A 14,084-nucleotide genomic window follows, 5' to 3' on the forward strand; every position below is an offset into this window, starting at 1 on the left:
AGCAACATTGTTACATTGAAGTCACATGGTCCAAAAAAACAGGTTGTAAACAGGCCAGATTATCTGAACCACTTCATTCACAGGTTAAATTAGAAATGTCAGTAATAATCCCTCAGTGCACAAGAAAAGCACCAGTTTGGTAGGTCAAAGTTAAACCAGGAAGTCGTCTGTAAACTTTGATTGATGTTTACAACAGATTTATGGAGTAATTTTACCATTTGACTTCATTTCCACCCTCAAATACTGTATGTTTGGATAAGTTGGGAGTTTCTTTAACACCTCTATGATTTGCCAGAATTGTCCCACTGTGGGATAAAATTACATAATCGTATAAAATGCCAGTTGTAAATGGGATATTTCTGACTGTGTTTGTTTTCTTTCTTATTTCTATTTTTGCTCTCTCTCTCTCTCTCTCTTTCTGTCCTTCATCACTCTCACCCATCTCACTTCACTCCTCACCTCAACCCCCTCTTCTATGCTGATATGCAGCAGACTCTGCTACTTGATGTCTAAAAGGCTTCATATGGCTTGAATATGTCCTGCCTTTTTTTTTTTTTTGCTACCCTCAGTCACTCTTCCACCACAGTTAGAGAGGGTGAATAATTCACAAGCAAGTTGCCATAAAGATAAAGCGTATTTTTCCCCCTTATGCAATAAACCGGGGACTTACACCGAGCAAAAAAAAACAGAAAAGACTTCTGTTAAAAACACTGTTGATAAATTTATAAGAACATCCTGCAAAGCTAACTCTATAAATTTTTTACTAAATCACATAGTGGTTGTTGTATAGAAAAAAAAAGAGGTTCAGTTGTGAGGCGGGCGTCCAGCAGGGAGATTTATTTATATGAGCTTTTATGTAAAAAAAAAAATGTTTTAACTGTAGTGTATGATACAATATTATTCTTGTGCTCCATTTATAATCAACTTCACCAAGTAACAAATCGCATAGGTCTGATTATTTTCTCTGTCCAGACATTATTTATGAGGTCTCTAATATTCGAGTGCATATGAAAAAACAGAAATTTTCCAAGTGTAGCCAGACTTTCAATGGAGGTGAATTACAATGGCAACAGGCCAACAGTCTTAAACCTTGTGTTTGAGGCTAGAAGTGTGTGTCTGAATGCTTTCACCAGCTAGTAGCCTGACTGACTCTTAAGACAGATGAGGATAGACAACACACGTTTGCGCGGCGTTGTATAATTTCCCTTGTTGACTTTCTCCAGTCTTCTCGTGTTGTTGACTTAACTTTCCTTATTGTTTCTCCATCTCGACCTGAAGGAGGACACCGGGTTTATCCTACACAAAGTTTCCCACTCCTCTTTTCCTTTTAATACCAAGTGGTATTAAAAGGAACAAAGTTGTGTTATTAATGAGTCTGAGGTTCAATTTTAAACTTTTCTTTCCATTTTCAGTCTAATTTATGGCTCTCCTCCCACACACAACCACCACAAACGTTAAAACATACGTAATCATCAATCTGACAATGAATTTTCCGTCATTTGAAAGCTGACATTTTTGAAGTTTCTCATCCACAGTGACATTGGTATCTTACGTCCCCAGTGTCATGCAGGGTTTCCGACTTACTCTTTATCAAAAGCTTGTCGTTTCCCAGAGGAAAACAGTAGACCCTGTCCTCCCATGTTGTTTTCCAAGAATAGACGGCTCTTATCTAGTAATTGTACGTCTCTCAAAATTGCTTCCGACCTCCTACAGTTCCCATGTACCACTCCAGTTTCACTCTGTATCTCCAAGAGCTCACCCTGGATCATTTGTCTTAATTACAAATTACTGGAGAATGTACTTTTTATTCATGAATAAAAGAACTACTGGAAGTTACATATACAAGGCATAGACTCCAAAGCCCTCATCTTCATCATAGCAAATGATTTTGATCAAAGCAGTGGGAACAAAACCTTAAACAATGGCCAAGTTTGTATAAGAACCCAACAGCATTTAACTTTTAACTTTTAAGTTCCATTTTCAAGTGTCCGTTGGACCAATTATGTAGCAAGTTATGGAAAATGTGTGTGATAGTGAGATGAAATCAGAATTGAGTCAGAATTGATCAGTGATATGAAAATAATTAAAACAAGAATCACCATCTCACGGTTGTTTGCCTCTGCCAATCCGAGTAGTTTCAGGTTACATCCATGTTTATCCAGAGTCATATAAAATATTTGTGTTTGTGTGTCACATTTGAGTGAAATTTTATCATAATTGCTGTGTGTAGTCGCGACTTATGGCTAAAAAGGTTTTTTGTGTGGTCACACTGACCTTTGACCGCCAAAATATAATCAAATAAATATAAAAATAGAGGTTTTTTTTTTAAACAGAGCTTTCCACTGATGTACAAAGGGAAGCTGAGAGCATCCAAACTTTCATTAGAATCAAAGGCAACAACATTTGATTTCAGTGATTCATACTCCTTCAACCAGGGAGCAGGAACAGACAGATATTTTGGCATGTCATAGAAGGGACAACAAACTAGCACACACTGACTGTCCTTGGTTTGATCCGATGTCCTAACAACAGAAAACACGAGATGCTAAATATTTTTATGGAAGCACTGTGATTCAGACAGCAGTAATCCTGTGTAGCCATGTTGGAGGGGTAGTTAACTGTCCAGGAGGAGGGAGGATTTAGAGCTGTAAAGTGCAGGTGTGCAGACAAAGGTGACACAGTGCAGTGGATTATAACTCCAGTGGAGGAAAAAAAAGGTCAGGTGGGCTCATCTTGGAGAACTGAGGCTGTCAGGGTCATAAAATAGACGATTGTCCTGTTCAGGACTGTGTGCCGCTGGGGAGCTCGCATCTGTAATCCCTGAATTATAAATAGTTGGATCTCTCACCAGCCAGCCTCAGCTGATGAAGGCGGCCGCACTGCACGACTCTCTGCCCCCTCCTGAAAACTGTGATCATTACTAAGGGAGGTGAATTGAAGTTTATAGTAAACATGTCATTTTGTCATTCAGTAGTGTTTCCATGGGAATCCCAGAGTAATTTGCAGAGGCTGTTACACACAAAGATCCCACCTCATATGTTTCCTCTTGCATGTCCTTATGTGTGGCAGTGCTGCTGGCGATTACAGCCCGCAGGGCAGGTAAAGGCCTGTGTTGCTGCACAAGGTTGACAGAGCAGTAAAGCTCCAAGTTCAGAGGAGTGGGCTTTCCCCTCACCGCACAGCAGCCATTACTCTAAATCACCCCCCTTTCTCCTCCTCCTCCTCCTGTCTCTCTGACCTCCGCCAGCATCCACTGACCTGGAAAATATCTGGTGAGTCCAAGACGCCGAGAACAGCGCTGGCCCTTGCTTCCCCTGCAAACAGCAGAAATATTGAGCCAATTACAAGATTATTATCTGACGGTAGGGGCAGGGGAACACTGTGGGAGTGTATTTACGCCTGCCAGGGCTCCCTGCTGCAAGAGGAAAAATGAATCAAAGGCTTGTGGGGGAGAAGTGGACAGAACTCATGCCCACTTGCCTCAATGTCTTTACAACTCCTGTCAATTGACAGACATTGGCCTCAATCCAAGGCCCTTTCTACAAGGTCCAGGATAACACCAGGAAACGGCCCATTCCAAGCTGATCGCTTGTTAGTTTGTTTTTATTTTTACTCCTCCCTGATTCATATGTCATGCTGTCAAATTATTTGTGCACCCGATTTACAGTAAATAAGACCTTATGGTGCATTTATACTTTTTTTGCCATTTATAAAACAGGCAGACATGAGTAACAGCCTGTATATGAGTGCAGAGTTGAGTTGGTTTGCGAGTGAAATTTGTTCAGTAGGGAAATGAAAGCAGTGATGCATCATGCCCTTTATCCCGATGTGGTTACTTTATAGACGAGCCTACAAAGGACGCATTGAGTGATGTACTGCACGTTACTGTGTACATTGGAGTTGGTTTTTTATTAGGGAATAGAGTTGCTTGAATGAGCCCTGGCATCTCTCTCCAGCTAGTTGGTTCCATATGAGATGGGATGACGTACAATTACAACATGTATTATGTTTTGTCATGTACACAAGCTGTTTGTTTGTGATGCTCTAAACTTCTTAGTCATCCTAAATATGTTTTATTGTTTCACTCCAGCACTTAACTGCATGTCAAAGCAGAGACTTTGATTTAGAGGTAGGCCAGGGTTCATGTGCTGTGTTTCTTATTTCGGTGTGGGTCTGTGTCTTGTTTCATGAGTGGATCCCGCTGCCTGTGTTTCATGCATCAGTGTGCTTAGGGAGTCGTATTTTAGCAGCGCGATGAAGACATCAAAGCAGAATCTGGAACTGCAGTAAATCTCAAGCACTTGGACGGTTTGTCATCTGTTACATCACCTACCCTGCCAATAAAGTTTCATTAGAAAGCACAGTGTGCTTTAGCTGTAGAATGGAAAGAAACACCCCAGTGTAGTTCACTCACTTTAAAACCAAGCATTTCTTGTGTCTTTGCCCAGCAAAAACTTAAAAGCTGAGAACTGAAGTTCTTTGTTTGCATAACATCATGTGCATTAAATGTTTCTTGATTGACAGAAAATTAATCAACATAGGGACTGCAATTAACAGTTATTTTAATCATTGATTAATAAAAAAAAATGAATCAGCAGATTAATCATTTTGTCTGTAAATTGTCAAAAACTAGTGGAAAGAAAAACTTGTAATTTCCAAGAGCCCAGAGTGACACTGTCAAAATTCTTGTCCAATCCAAACCCACTTCAGGCTCTGGTAACCTATAATGGGCATTTTTTCACTTATTTTTTACATTCTGTCTATTAAAGGGAAGTTTTGCAGCTTTTACACATTAAAGTCTGTTCACAGGTCTCAGGGAGCACTACTGCACATGTGAAATAGTTGTATGAAGCTTTTTGTGGCTCCGTAGGGAGCTGCGCAAATCCTGATAAGGAAAGTGACTTGACTCAGTGTTGGGTCTGAAGCAAACAGATTCAGAAATGAAGGGGAAATATGTGGATGTGGAGTTAGAAAGAAAAGGACTTGATAGATCTCCATAGCCCGCTTCTCATCCCTGCTTGAGGCGAGTAGTTTGAAGTTGCTACTAGCACAAGATTCCTGAATCTCCCAACTGTTGCATTGTGGGTAATGTGGCTGCCAGGTTTTGACAAGGAAGAAGAATGTATGGAATAAAAAGACTATTTCTGGTGCTGCCGCACTGATTGTGATCCTTTTTATTAAACTTTATTGAGTCCATCAATGTTATAGGGGTGCAATGCTAAATCAGTGGAATATTTATGTAATCAAAAATATATACAATAATATATATATATATATATATATATATATATATAATAAATAGAATAAATAATTAGTTGAAGGCCTAGTACGCATGTTTCATTTAACAGAACAACAACTGGGGTGTGCCCAGTATCTTTTTCATATGACTGATCGCCACAGATGCACCTGAAACCATTCTCACAATAACTATAAAATTTACATCAACCTGAATACATGAGTGCTTTATGACTTCCATACTTCCAAACATGCCTGTCTTCGTGTTGCACACCATGTGACATACTTCACTGACCTGTAAACCCCCCCCCAACATGCCCAATGCCCACCCCACACCACCGCTGTGAGTTCATTGAGCACAGAACAAGCTCGCCACATGCCATCAATATGGATGCTTCCTTTAGCACAGTCTCATTTCTTTTTCATAGCACAATAATGTTCTCTTTTGCATCCTAAAGTTGTAACCGTGTAACAGTTTCAGAAGTCTGGTGGTTCCCAAATCAGCATGTTGCCATTATAGGCAGGAAGGCTACCTGCACACCAGCATCAGACATCCCCCTTTTATCAATAATTAGTGTCCCATGTTCTTTACTATTGACTTGTCAGCTTAGTAGCTGTAGCCTTCCCCAATGACACTGGGTTTGTTTTAGAGCACCATTATATAGCCTCACTCTGGACTCTTGGTGCAGTGGTGCAGAGCTAATGTGAGAGGAAAGGAGCCCTGCCCATGTTCCTACACAGCTGTAAGAGAGGTCACTGATACTGAGAGGACTTGGGGTGGGGGTTCAGGTTGTGGTCAATGTTGCCATTGGATGTCGACACATCAGTGTACCTGTGTTGCTGCTCTTGCTCTTATCGACCACTTCCTGCGTGCCCCCCCCCCCTCCTTGTGCTGACCCTGTGATCTGTTCCTCACAGAGAGAGAATCCATTTGGGATACTCAACCACATAAACTGCATGTATTTTGACATTGGCCTGAAGGTATTGACTTATGGCTTTTAGATCCGTTTCACTTCATATGCTGAGCTCAACCGGCAGCTGCTTTAAAGCCTGAAACAAGCACAGGGAAAAGTGGGAAAGACACACATGTGCTGTCTCAGCAACTGTGACTCTGACATGGTTTTAGTTTAATTATCAAAAGAGGAAAGTAGCGTGATGTCAATACAGGGCCACAAAGTCCACAGAAGGAGGAGGAGGTCAGATGGGGGGATGGGTTAAGAAAACGTTCGACTTTGGCTCAAGAGATCGAGGTTCGTTGCTGAAGTTGGTTTCTTTGAACATGACCACGATCATTCCCTCATCCATAAACAAGTCATTATTGTTCCTACACCTACCCCAACCTTAATCATAGCAGTATCATAGAGTTAAGCTTGTAATGTATTTCATGAATATATTTTGTTGTTTAGCTCTGCAGGACTTGCTGGAGATAAGCCTTCAGTGAAACCAGCCATCACATTCATCATGACAGCTGGTGTCTTTTAGAAACGCACTGTTTGTGTAACGCTTGGCCTCGGCAAGCATCTCGGCACCCCCTGTCTCATCTCACTCTGTGTATGTTAAACGGAGCATGATTGTTTACCAGCAGTTTTGCAAGGCAGAAAAATGGTGCCCATCACATCAGAAAAAGACGCACGCTGGTAAGCAGAAGCTGCACTTTGATGGTACTGTATACGCTGGTGCTTGGCACTGTACGATCATATAAACAGAATGGAGTACTGAGGCCTCTCCAGTCTACAAAAAAAATTTCGGAGGACCTCCCTTCTTTAGGGTGTCAGTAGTTGTGTCGCAAGCGGAAAAAACTGCGTGTACCGTGGGAGCAGCTCGGGCCACTTTGTCAGCGCCAGTCCTCGCTTTAAGCAGCACCAGCCAAGCAGATGAATAATTGACGCCTGCATTCTGTACTTTGGTGAATTTTAAAGCTGTATTCTGCAGAGGCTCTAAATGGCAGGGGGAGGGCACGTTAATCATTCATGAGCTGCTTTTACCCGCTTTGCTTAGAGTCACTGTCCTGAAGGCGGGTGGGCAGAAGGGAAGTGGAGAAAGAGGAGTGGGAGTGGAGGGGTGGCATGGCCAAATAGAGTAGCTTGTTTCACATCTCTTTTGTGAGTTTGTGGCTCAGGAGGAGATGAGGAAATTTTGCTGAATAAAATCTACCAGGGTTCCTCAGGGTTCACCTCGCTGAACTTTTTTTTTAATCTAAATAAACTTTCATCACTAAGATTTAATTTCATGGAAGTGAACACATATAAAAGAGAGTATATGCCTGTAGTGTGTTCAGATTACTCAAGTACAGCTACAGAAGCACTCCTACAAACAGGGCAAGTCCCCAAATCATAATTTAAATAAACACAAAACAGCTTCTTGATGTTCTTCCATCATTTGTTGCAAAAGGCAAAAGGAAGGGCCTTTCGACTCGCGCATCAATATTTTATAGCCAGCACTACCATAGTATGGGTATAGAGATTGACATTCTTCTTTTCGCACCATATGAGAGTGAAGAATACCCCCTTTCAAATGCACCCCTGGGAGCCCCTTTCTTGATTTCATAAGCCCTCAGGCAACATTAAGGAACGCTCAAGGTAGCATCTGCATACCATCACGGCGAGTATGTCTCTACATCCAGAGATGAGTCTGAGCGCAAATCAACATTCGGTCACACCTGATAGAGATCAAGTAAATAAACTTGTGCAAACAGGCCGTTAGCAGTGTTATTCTTGATTGATTGGATTCAGAGTTTTTGATGACTTAGCCTGAGTTCATCCAGTTGTAGTGTTTATTGTAATAAGAGAGGTTGTACAACTGTGTCAGTTGCTCAGTGTGCGTCAGTCGGAGGTGCAGGTCAAACAAATATCTCACTTCTTTTTTTCCCTTCTTTCCTCTTAGGGAGCTGATGCCGAAAACCCTGGAGGGCCAGATCACCATGGAGAAAACGCCCAGCTACTTTGTGACCAGAGAGGCTCCGGCCCGGATCTCCGCCATGTCCCGGGACACCAAGCTGATCGTGGTAGTGAGGGACCCCGTCACCAGGGCTATCTCAGACTACACACAGACTCTGTCTAAGAAGCCTGACATTCCCTCCTTCGAGAACCTCACCTTCAAAAACAGGACTACGGGGCTGATCGACACCTCGTGGAGCGCCATCCAGATCGGCATCTACGCCAAGCACCTGGACAACTGGCTGCAGTACTTCCCCATGGACCAGATCCTGTTTGTGAGCGGAGAGCGTCTCATCAGCGACCCGGCCGGAGAGCTGGGCCGCGTGCAGGACTTCCTGGGGCTCAAGAGGATCATCACAGACAAACACTTTTACTTCAACCAGACCAAGGGTTTCCCGTGCCTCAAGAAGGCAGAGGGCAGCAGCAAGCCCCACTGCCTGGGCAAAACCAAAGGGAGGACCCATCCGAACATTGACCCCGAGGTGGTGCAGAGGCTACGGGACTTCTACAGGCCCTTCAACATGAAGTTCTACCAGATGACAGGACGGTTTTTTGGCTGGGATGACTGAATGTGTTACCTGTGACACTAAGGACTGTGAGAATTACTACAATGGACTATTAGGGCCACTCGAGGAGGAAAAAAAGATTTTAAGAGTAAAGTTGTAATATTTCAAGAAAAGAGTCATAAGGTTAATAGAAACAAGACTTAGATTAAGACAGATAGTTACAATTTATTTAATCTGGTTTACTGAATTTAAATTTTGGTTGTTATTGTCTATAACGTTTTTTGCATAAAAATGATAACATTACTCTCATAATATTATGTTGCTTTCTCATAGATTTAGGATTCCATTATTTTAATATTTTTGTAACATTGAGGCTTTATTTTGATAAAATTGTGCCTTTTATTTAATTTTTTTGTCTAAAATATACAACATAATTTAATAATATATGTAATATTTGTATATTTAAAAGTTATAATTGTATTCTCAAAAACTGAGAATGAAGTGATAATTGTACAAGAAAAAAAAGATGTTATATTTCAAGAATATTGCAACCAAAATATTAGTTAATATAGCAATACTGCTTTTTTTCCAATATTATACGTTTTTCTTGTTAGACTTTATTTTCTTAATATTGTAGTATGTGAAGTTTATGACTTTTGCAGAACTATGACCACTTTATTCTTAAAATCTTATATTTTTCTCCGCAAGTGTCCATATTACTCTGTGGTGGAAATATGGCCTCGACACTAACCCTAAGCAATATGTGGCTGTTCCAGGAGAGAAAGAGGCCCAGTCTCTCCTCAGTGGCACCCCAGATATGCAATCTTTCACTGTTACATTTCTCATCATCAGAGCTGCCTCTAAGTCCACAATCACGGAGGTGTTTTCCTCTAAGAGAAGACAATTGAGCTGTTGAAGGACTTGCGTCATGTCTCCCTGCACTATCTGAAGAAGTATGAGGTCCTTGGCTGTGAGACAGTACAATTGTATGCAGTGCTTCTTTAAGAAGATGGGTGAAATCACATTGAGTTCTGGGGCTTTTGATAAAAGCTCTTACTGAGTGATTTAATGCCATATTTTAAACATACATAGCTGCTTTCAAATTTTCTAGCAAAAAGAATATGAAAAGATAAAAATATATGTATTTTTGAAATGTATTTATTCAAGAGGTACACGAGCAGTATGTATGTATTTTGAATAACTCCTCAGTGATTATTTGCTCTTTTATTATTATGCTCCCCATGCCTTTTAGAGTTTTGTTTGTTTTATACTGAACACTAAAAACACATTATCCTCAATTTAATTTCAGGCCATGCATTCTAATACATATTTACTATACATGGACAAGTGTGGGAACACTTGTCTCCACTTAGCTTTCAGTTCAAGAGCTGTGACTTTGTTATTTCAAGGATTGTTTCCCCACCTTCAGTTAATGAATTTACAGGCAAAGATAGCGCCCGCTATTATTCGAGCAACAGCGACTCCGGTGGAGGGAGGAGACCTCCAGAGGGCCCTCCCAAGCCGTGACTCAGATTTCCTCAACATGCTTCCTTGTGAATTGAATACACTTGATGTCACTGGCCTTCCTTGCCTCGAGGCAATGTGTGTGTGGAAGTCTTTTTAAACCCAGGGAGCATGAGAACAATGCCTGAGTTGTGTTCCTAATTTGTGTCTACTTGTATTGTGAGCCACTTTCTGAAAGCAGATGTTTCTCAAAAGACACAAAATACAACTTTTTTTTTGGTGTGAGCATCAGAAAAGAACCTAATATAGATTTTTTTTTTTTTTTTGGGAGGGGGAGGGGGGAGTGGGGAGTGGGGGGGTGGTGGTGTTGGTTATGTTACCAATCTAACTGTACTGTTCTGACTGTTGTTTAATTCAAGTTGTTGGGATTTTTAAGGCACTCATTGAATAAAATAAAAGATGTTATATGTATTGACCTTTATATATTTTTCTGTTCTTCCTAGCAATGATTCAACCTCAATCATGTATTCACCAGAGTATGCATAAGTGTAATCGGATACCATATCCACATCACTAAGGAGAGAACATTAAAGAAATTACAGTGCTGCTCATGCATCTAACAACCTCACCTTCCTGCAGAACCATAACAGCTCTCCCCTTTCTGCTTTCCTATCTCCACTCTTACACCTTCACATATTGTCTCTGCTTATCTCCATCCAGCCTCCAGGGCAGAGTGTCAAAATGAGGCGCTGAGGATTTTTAAAGATACTTGCAATCTGAAAGTCTTATTTTGGCTCTCCTGGCAGCTGCTTGGCAGCTTTTAGACTCTGAGTTACGGGCTTTTTGGGGGACAATGTCAAGGAAGTCGGAGAAGGATTCCTGTGTCTTCAAAGTGGCTTCAAAATTCAGTCCTAGCTAATATGTTTAATTTAGCATTAAAAGGATCATTTATTCACAGCATACATACATTAAATAAAATATTCAGATATTTTACTACTTATGATCTATTGATGCTTTCGCTTAAATCAGACTACATGTTTTAATCAGCTGTTCTGCATGAACAAAACATAGGACCTTATTATGCTCACACTGTATGGTCTGATCAACCAGTCACTACGTGGGTGTTCGCACAGAAAAACAGAACTCCTGGTAAGTTCTGTGCATTGACAATTCCCATAAAGTTTTATTCAAACGAGATGATGGCATCACGTAAAACTGCAGCATTACTTTACTTGGAACAGAAAGCAAGGAGGAAAAAAAAGAAAATGTTCCTGCACAGCAGTCCACTCTCAGTCAAGACTGTAAAATAACAAGTTCAGTAGGTTTAAACAAGCCCACTTCATTTTATAAAGGATCCTCTGATGGCAGCCACATGGGAAAGGATCGTAAATCTGCTCAAGCTGATCAAACTTTCTGAGGAGAAATCACTCCCAACATCAGATCATTGATCATTAAGGCACTGTGATCACCTCAAACTGAATGTCGAATGACTGTCTGTCAGGGGGAAATTTGGCTTCACTCTATAATTAGCTGGCATTAAAATCAAGATTAATCTTCAGGGCCTGCCCAGCTTTAAGGAAGCAATTTTCCAGTAATATGCATAGATATAAGCCCCTCTTGAAGAGCCTCTAAAGAAATGAAGTTGGTGTAAGAGCTAAGTGCTGATACATAATGTATGTATATGGTAATATTCAATGAATCTTCTTTAAAGCACCACTTCTTAGACCTGTGAAATTAATAGCCTAATTAATGCTACTGGGCAATCTACTGGCATAGATACTTAGGCTACATCCAAAATAATAAGTTTTAGTTTTTAGTTTTAGTTGCATCACTTTTGCTACGTTTACACCTGATGTCAACACTACTCTGGAGTTTTCAAGCCTCTAAAACTGAGACTTTTGGAAATGCTGCTTGTCCCATTTCAGTTAAAAAACTTGGAGTTGCATTTTAGTCTGGACAGGCAGAAATTGGAAAAGACAACACAGACAACCACATTCACTTCCTGATTGGATCTTATCCATCATGATGTATCCTTTCCTCATTCATTCACTCAATGGATATTGCTCCCGGTAGCACACTAATGTGTCATCATATTTGGATGGTCATGTGATAGTAGGGACCGAGATTATTACTGCTATGGAGCTAAAACGCTCATCTGGACGGAGATCATTGAAAAAGTATTTATGTGGACGTTGCCTTGCATATATTCTTGTCATTTACTCCCCCTGATGAAGGTTATAAAATAATATTGAGATTGACATACATCTGTCACTGTGGTCTTAATGTAACAGTGTATATAGCCCATATCAGTCACAGCTTGTGTCTGAAGGGATAAACTGTTTTCACCCCATCTCCATCTTTTCCTCTCCTCCTCCACTGCACCTGAATGTTTGTCTTTGCTAACGGGGTCCCTTGGCCTCTTCCTCCCGCAGTCTGCTGACTGATTTGACAGGCACTTAGTAGATGGACCACGATGAGACGAGGAAAGGATTTTTGAAGCTTGTTCCTGCTAGTGGTCAGCATGCTAAAATAACGTGACGTTAACAACCTGCACAGAGTCATGGGAGCAGAGGGAAGCGGCGGCCGATGTCCATTTGTTGACTTGTCCAATTTGCTTGTTATTCCATCCTGAGTGGGCCGGCAGGGCCTCTTCAGCGACGGTTACTCACAGTAATAAACACAGACAGTTTTCATCCTCCCGCTTAGTTCTCTGAAGGGCAGCTAACTATGAAAGAGAAAATGGAAAGGCAACATCTGCTGCGGGACAGCATACAGACCACCCCTGTCACAGAGAATTCAGCTCAGTATCGATGGCACGGACCTGTGGAGAACTTGGAGTCTATCTATTAAAAAACAGCTTACCGCATGTGGTGGGTTTTTTTTTTTTGTTGTTGTTGTTGTTTTTTGTTTTTTTGTTTTTTGGGGTGGGGCGAGCTGCTGCAGAAAGACAGGCATTTCTGGAAGCTTTGCAAATCTCTTTGTTCTGATTTTTCTTTCTTCTTAAATTCCCCTTTTTGCTTCCTTCTGCTCATTCCGTCAATATGGCATCACTCACCCTCGCAAACACGCACGTATATATAGACGCAGGAACACCTGAGTGAAGTCACGTGTGCACAACTAGCTTGCATCCAGCCCCTAAGCTACCAAAACCTCCACTCATCCACACACCCCTCTCCATACACGCAACTCTGAGCCTGTTTTTGCACATGTAGACGTTAAAGAAGTGTGGTGAAAGATGGGTGGGCTATACGATAACAACCACCAGCGCTTTAGAAAAACATGGTGCTAAGAATGTGTGTGTGTGTGTGTGTGTGTGTGTGTGTGTGTTTGCATGTGAGGTGCCCTGGGCATCATAAAGGCCATGTAAAATGATGAAGTAAAGGGATCAGAGAGATTGCTTTGAAGAGGAAGGCAGCAGTGATAGCATTTGCGCACACCCAGAATCGTTTCTGCACCTCTCCCTAAGTGCACGCAATCACACGCACTTAAATGCACATGTGGCCTCACACTGTCACATAAATACAAAATCCCTCACACACACACATGCTGACCCAACTGGTTTCCACACACCAACACAGTCGCCACACACTTTTGCCCCGCGGAGGGACATGGAGGGGATCAGACTTCTGTTTTCTCTGGGTCCCACCAGAGAAGCCCTTAATCCTTGGCCTAGTCTGAGCAAATATCTCCGCCAGGCACGCTCCACACACAGCCTTAATCAAAACAGCCAAGGGGGTGACTGAGTCGCACTTTCAATTTCAAGTTTGCTTCATCTATCATGTACTCTGTATCTTAAGGAGAGATCTTCAAACTTCAAAGCAGCATTTCAAGTCTTATCTGGTGCACTACGGCCAGATGTACCCAAGATACCTGTGTTTTATTCTCAGTCTCCAGGCAGGTAAACATATATGCACATCAAACACACAGCACAGCACGCATTAGC

The 14,084-nt window shown here is 41.5% G+C and overlaps 1 protein-coding gene across 1 annotated transcript in view; it reads left to right on the top strand.

Moving 5' to 3' along the window:
• LOC139608506 (heparan sulfate glucosamine 3-O-sulfotransferase 3A1-like) overlaps positions 1–9,060 on the top strand; it is a 30,309-nt gene extending 21,249 nt beyond the window's left edge. Inside the window, exon 2 of the mRNA XM_071462348.1 lies at positions 8,119–9,060. Coding sequence (XP_071318449.1) covers positions 8,119–8,740 — 622 coding nt within the window. The 3' untranslated portion in view covers positions 8,741–9,060. The remainder of the gene's footprint in view (positions 1–8,118) is intronic.
• Positions 9,061–14,084: the final 5,024 nt, after the last annotated feature.

Source organism: Trachinotus anak, unplaced genomic scaffold (genome assembly GCF_046630095.1).
Source record: "Trachinotus anak isolate AG129_WGS33_773 ecotype Australia unplaced genomic scaffold, CSIRO_AGI_Tana_v1 ptg000025l, whole genome shotgun sequence".
NCBI lineage: Eukaryota > Metazoa > Chordata > Actinopteri > Carangiformes > Carangidae > Trachinotus > Trachinotus anak.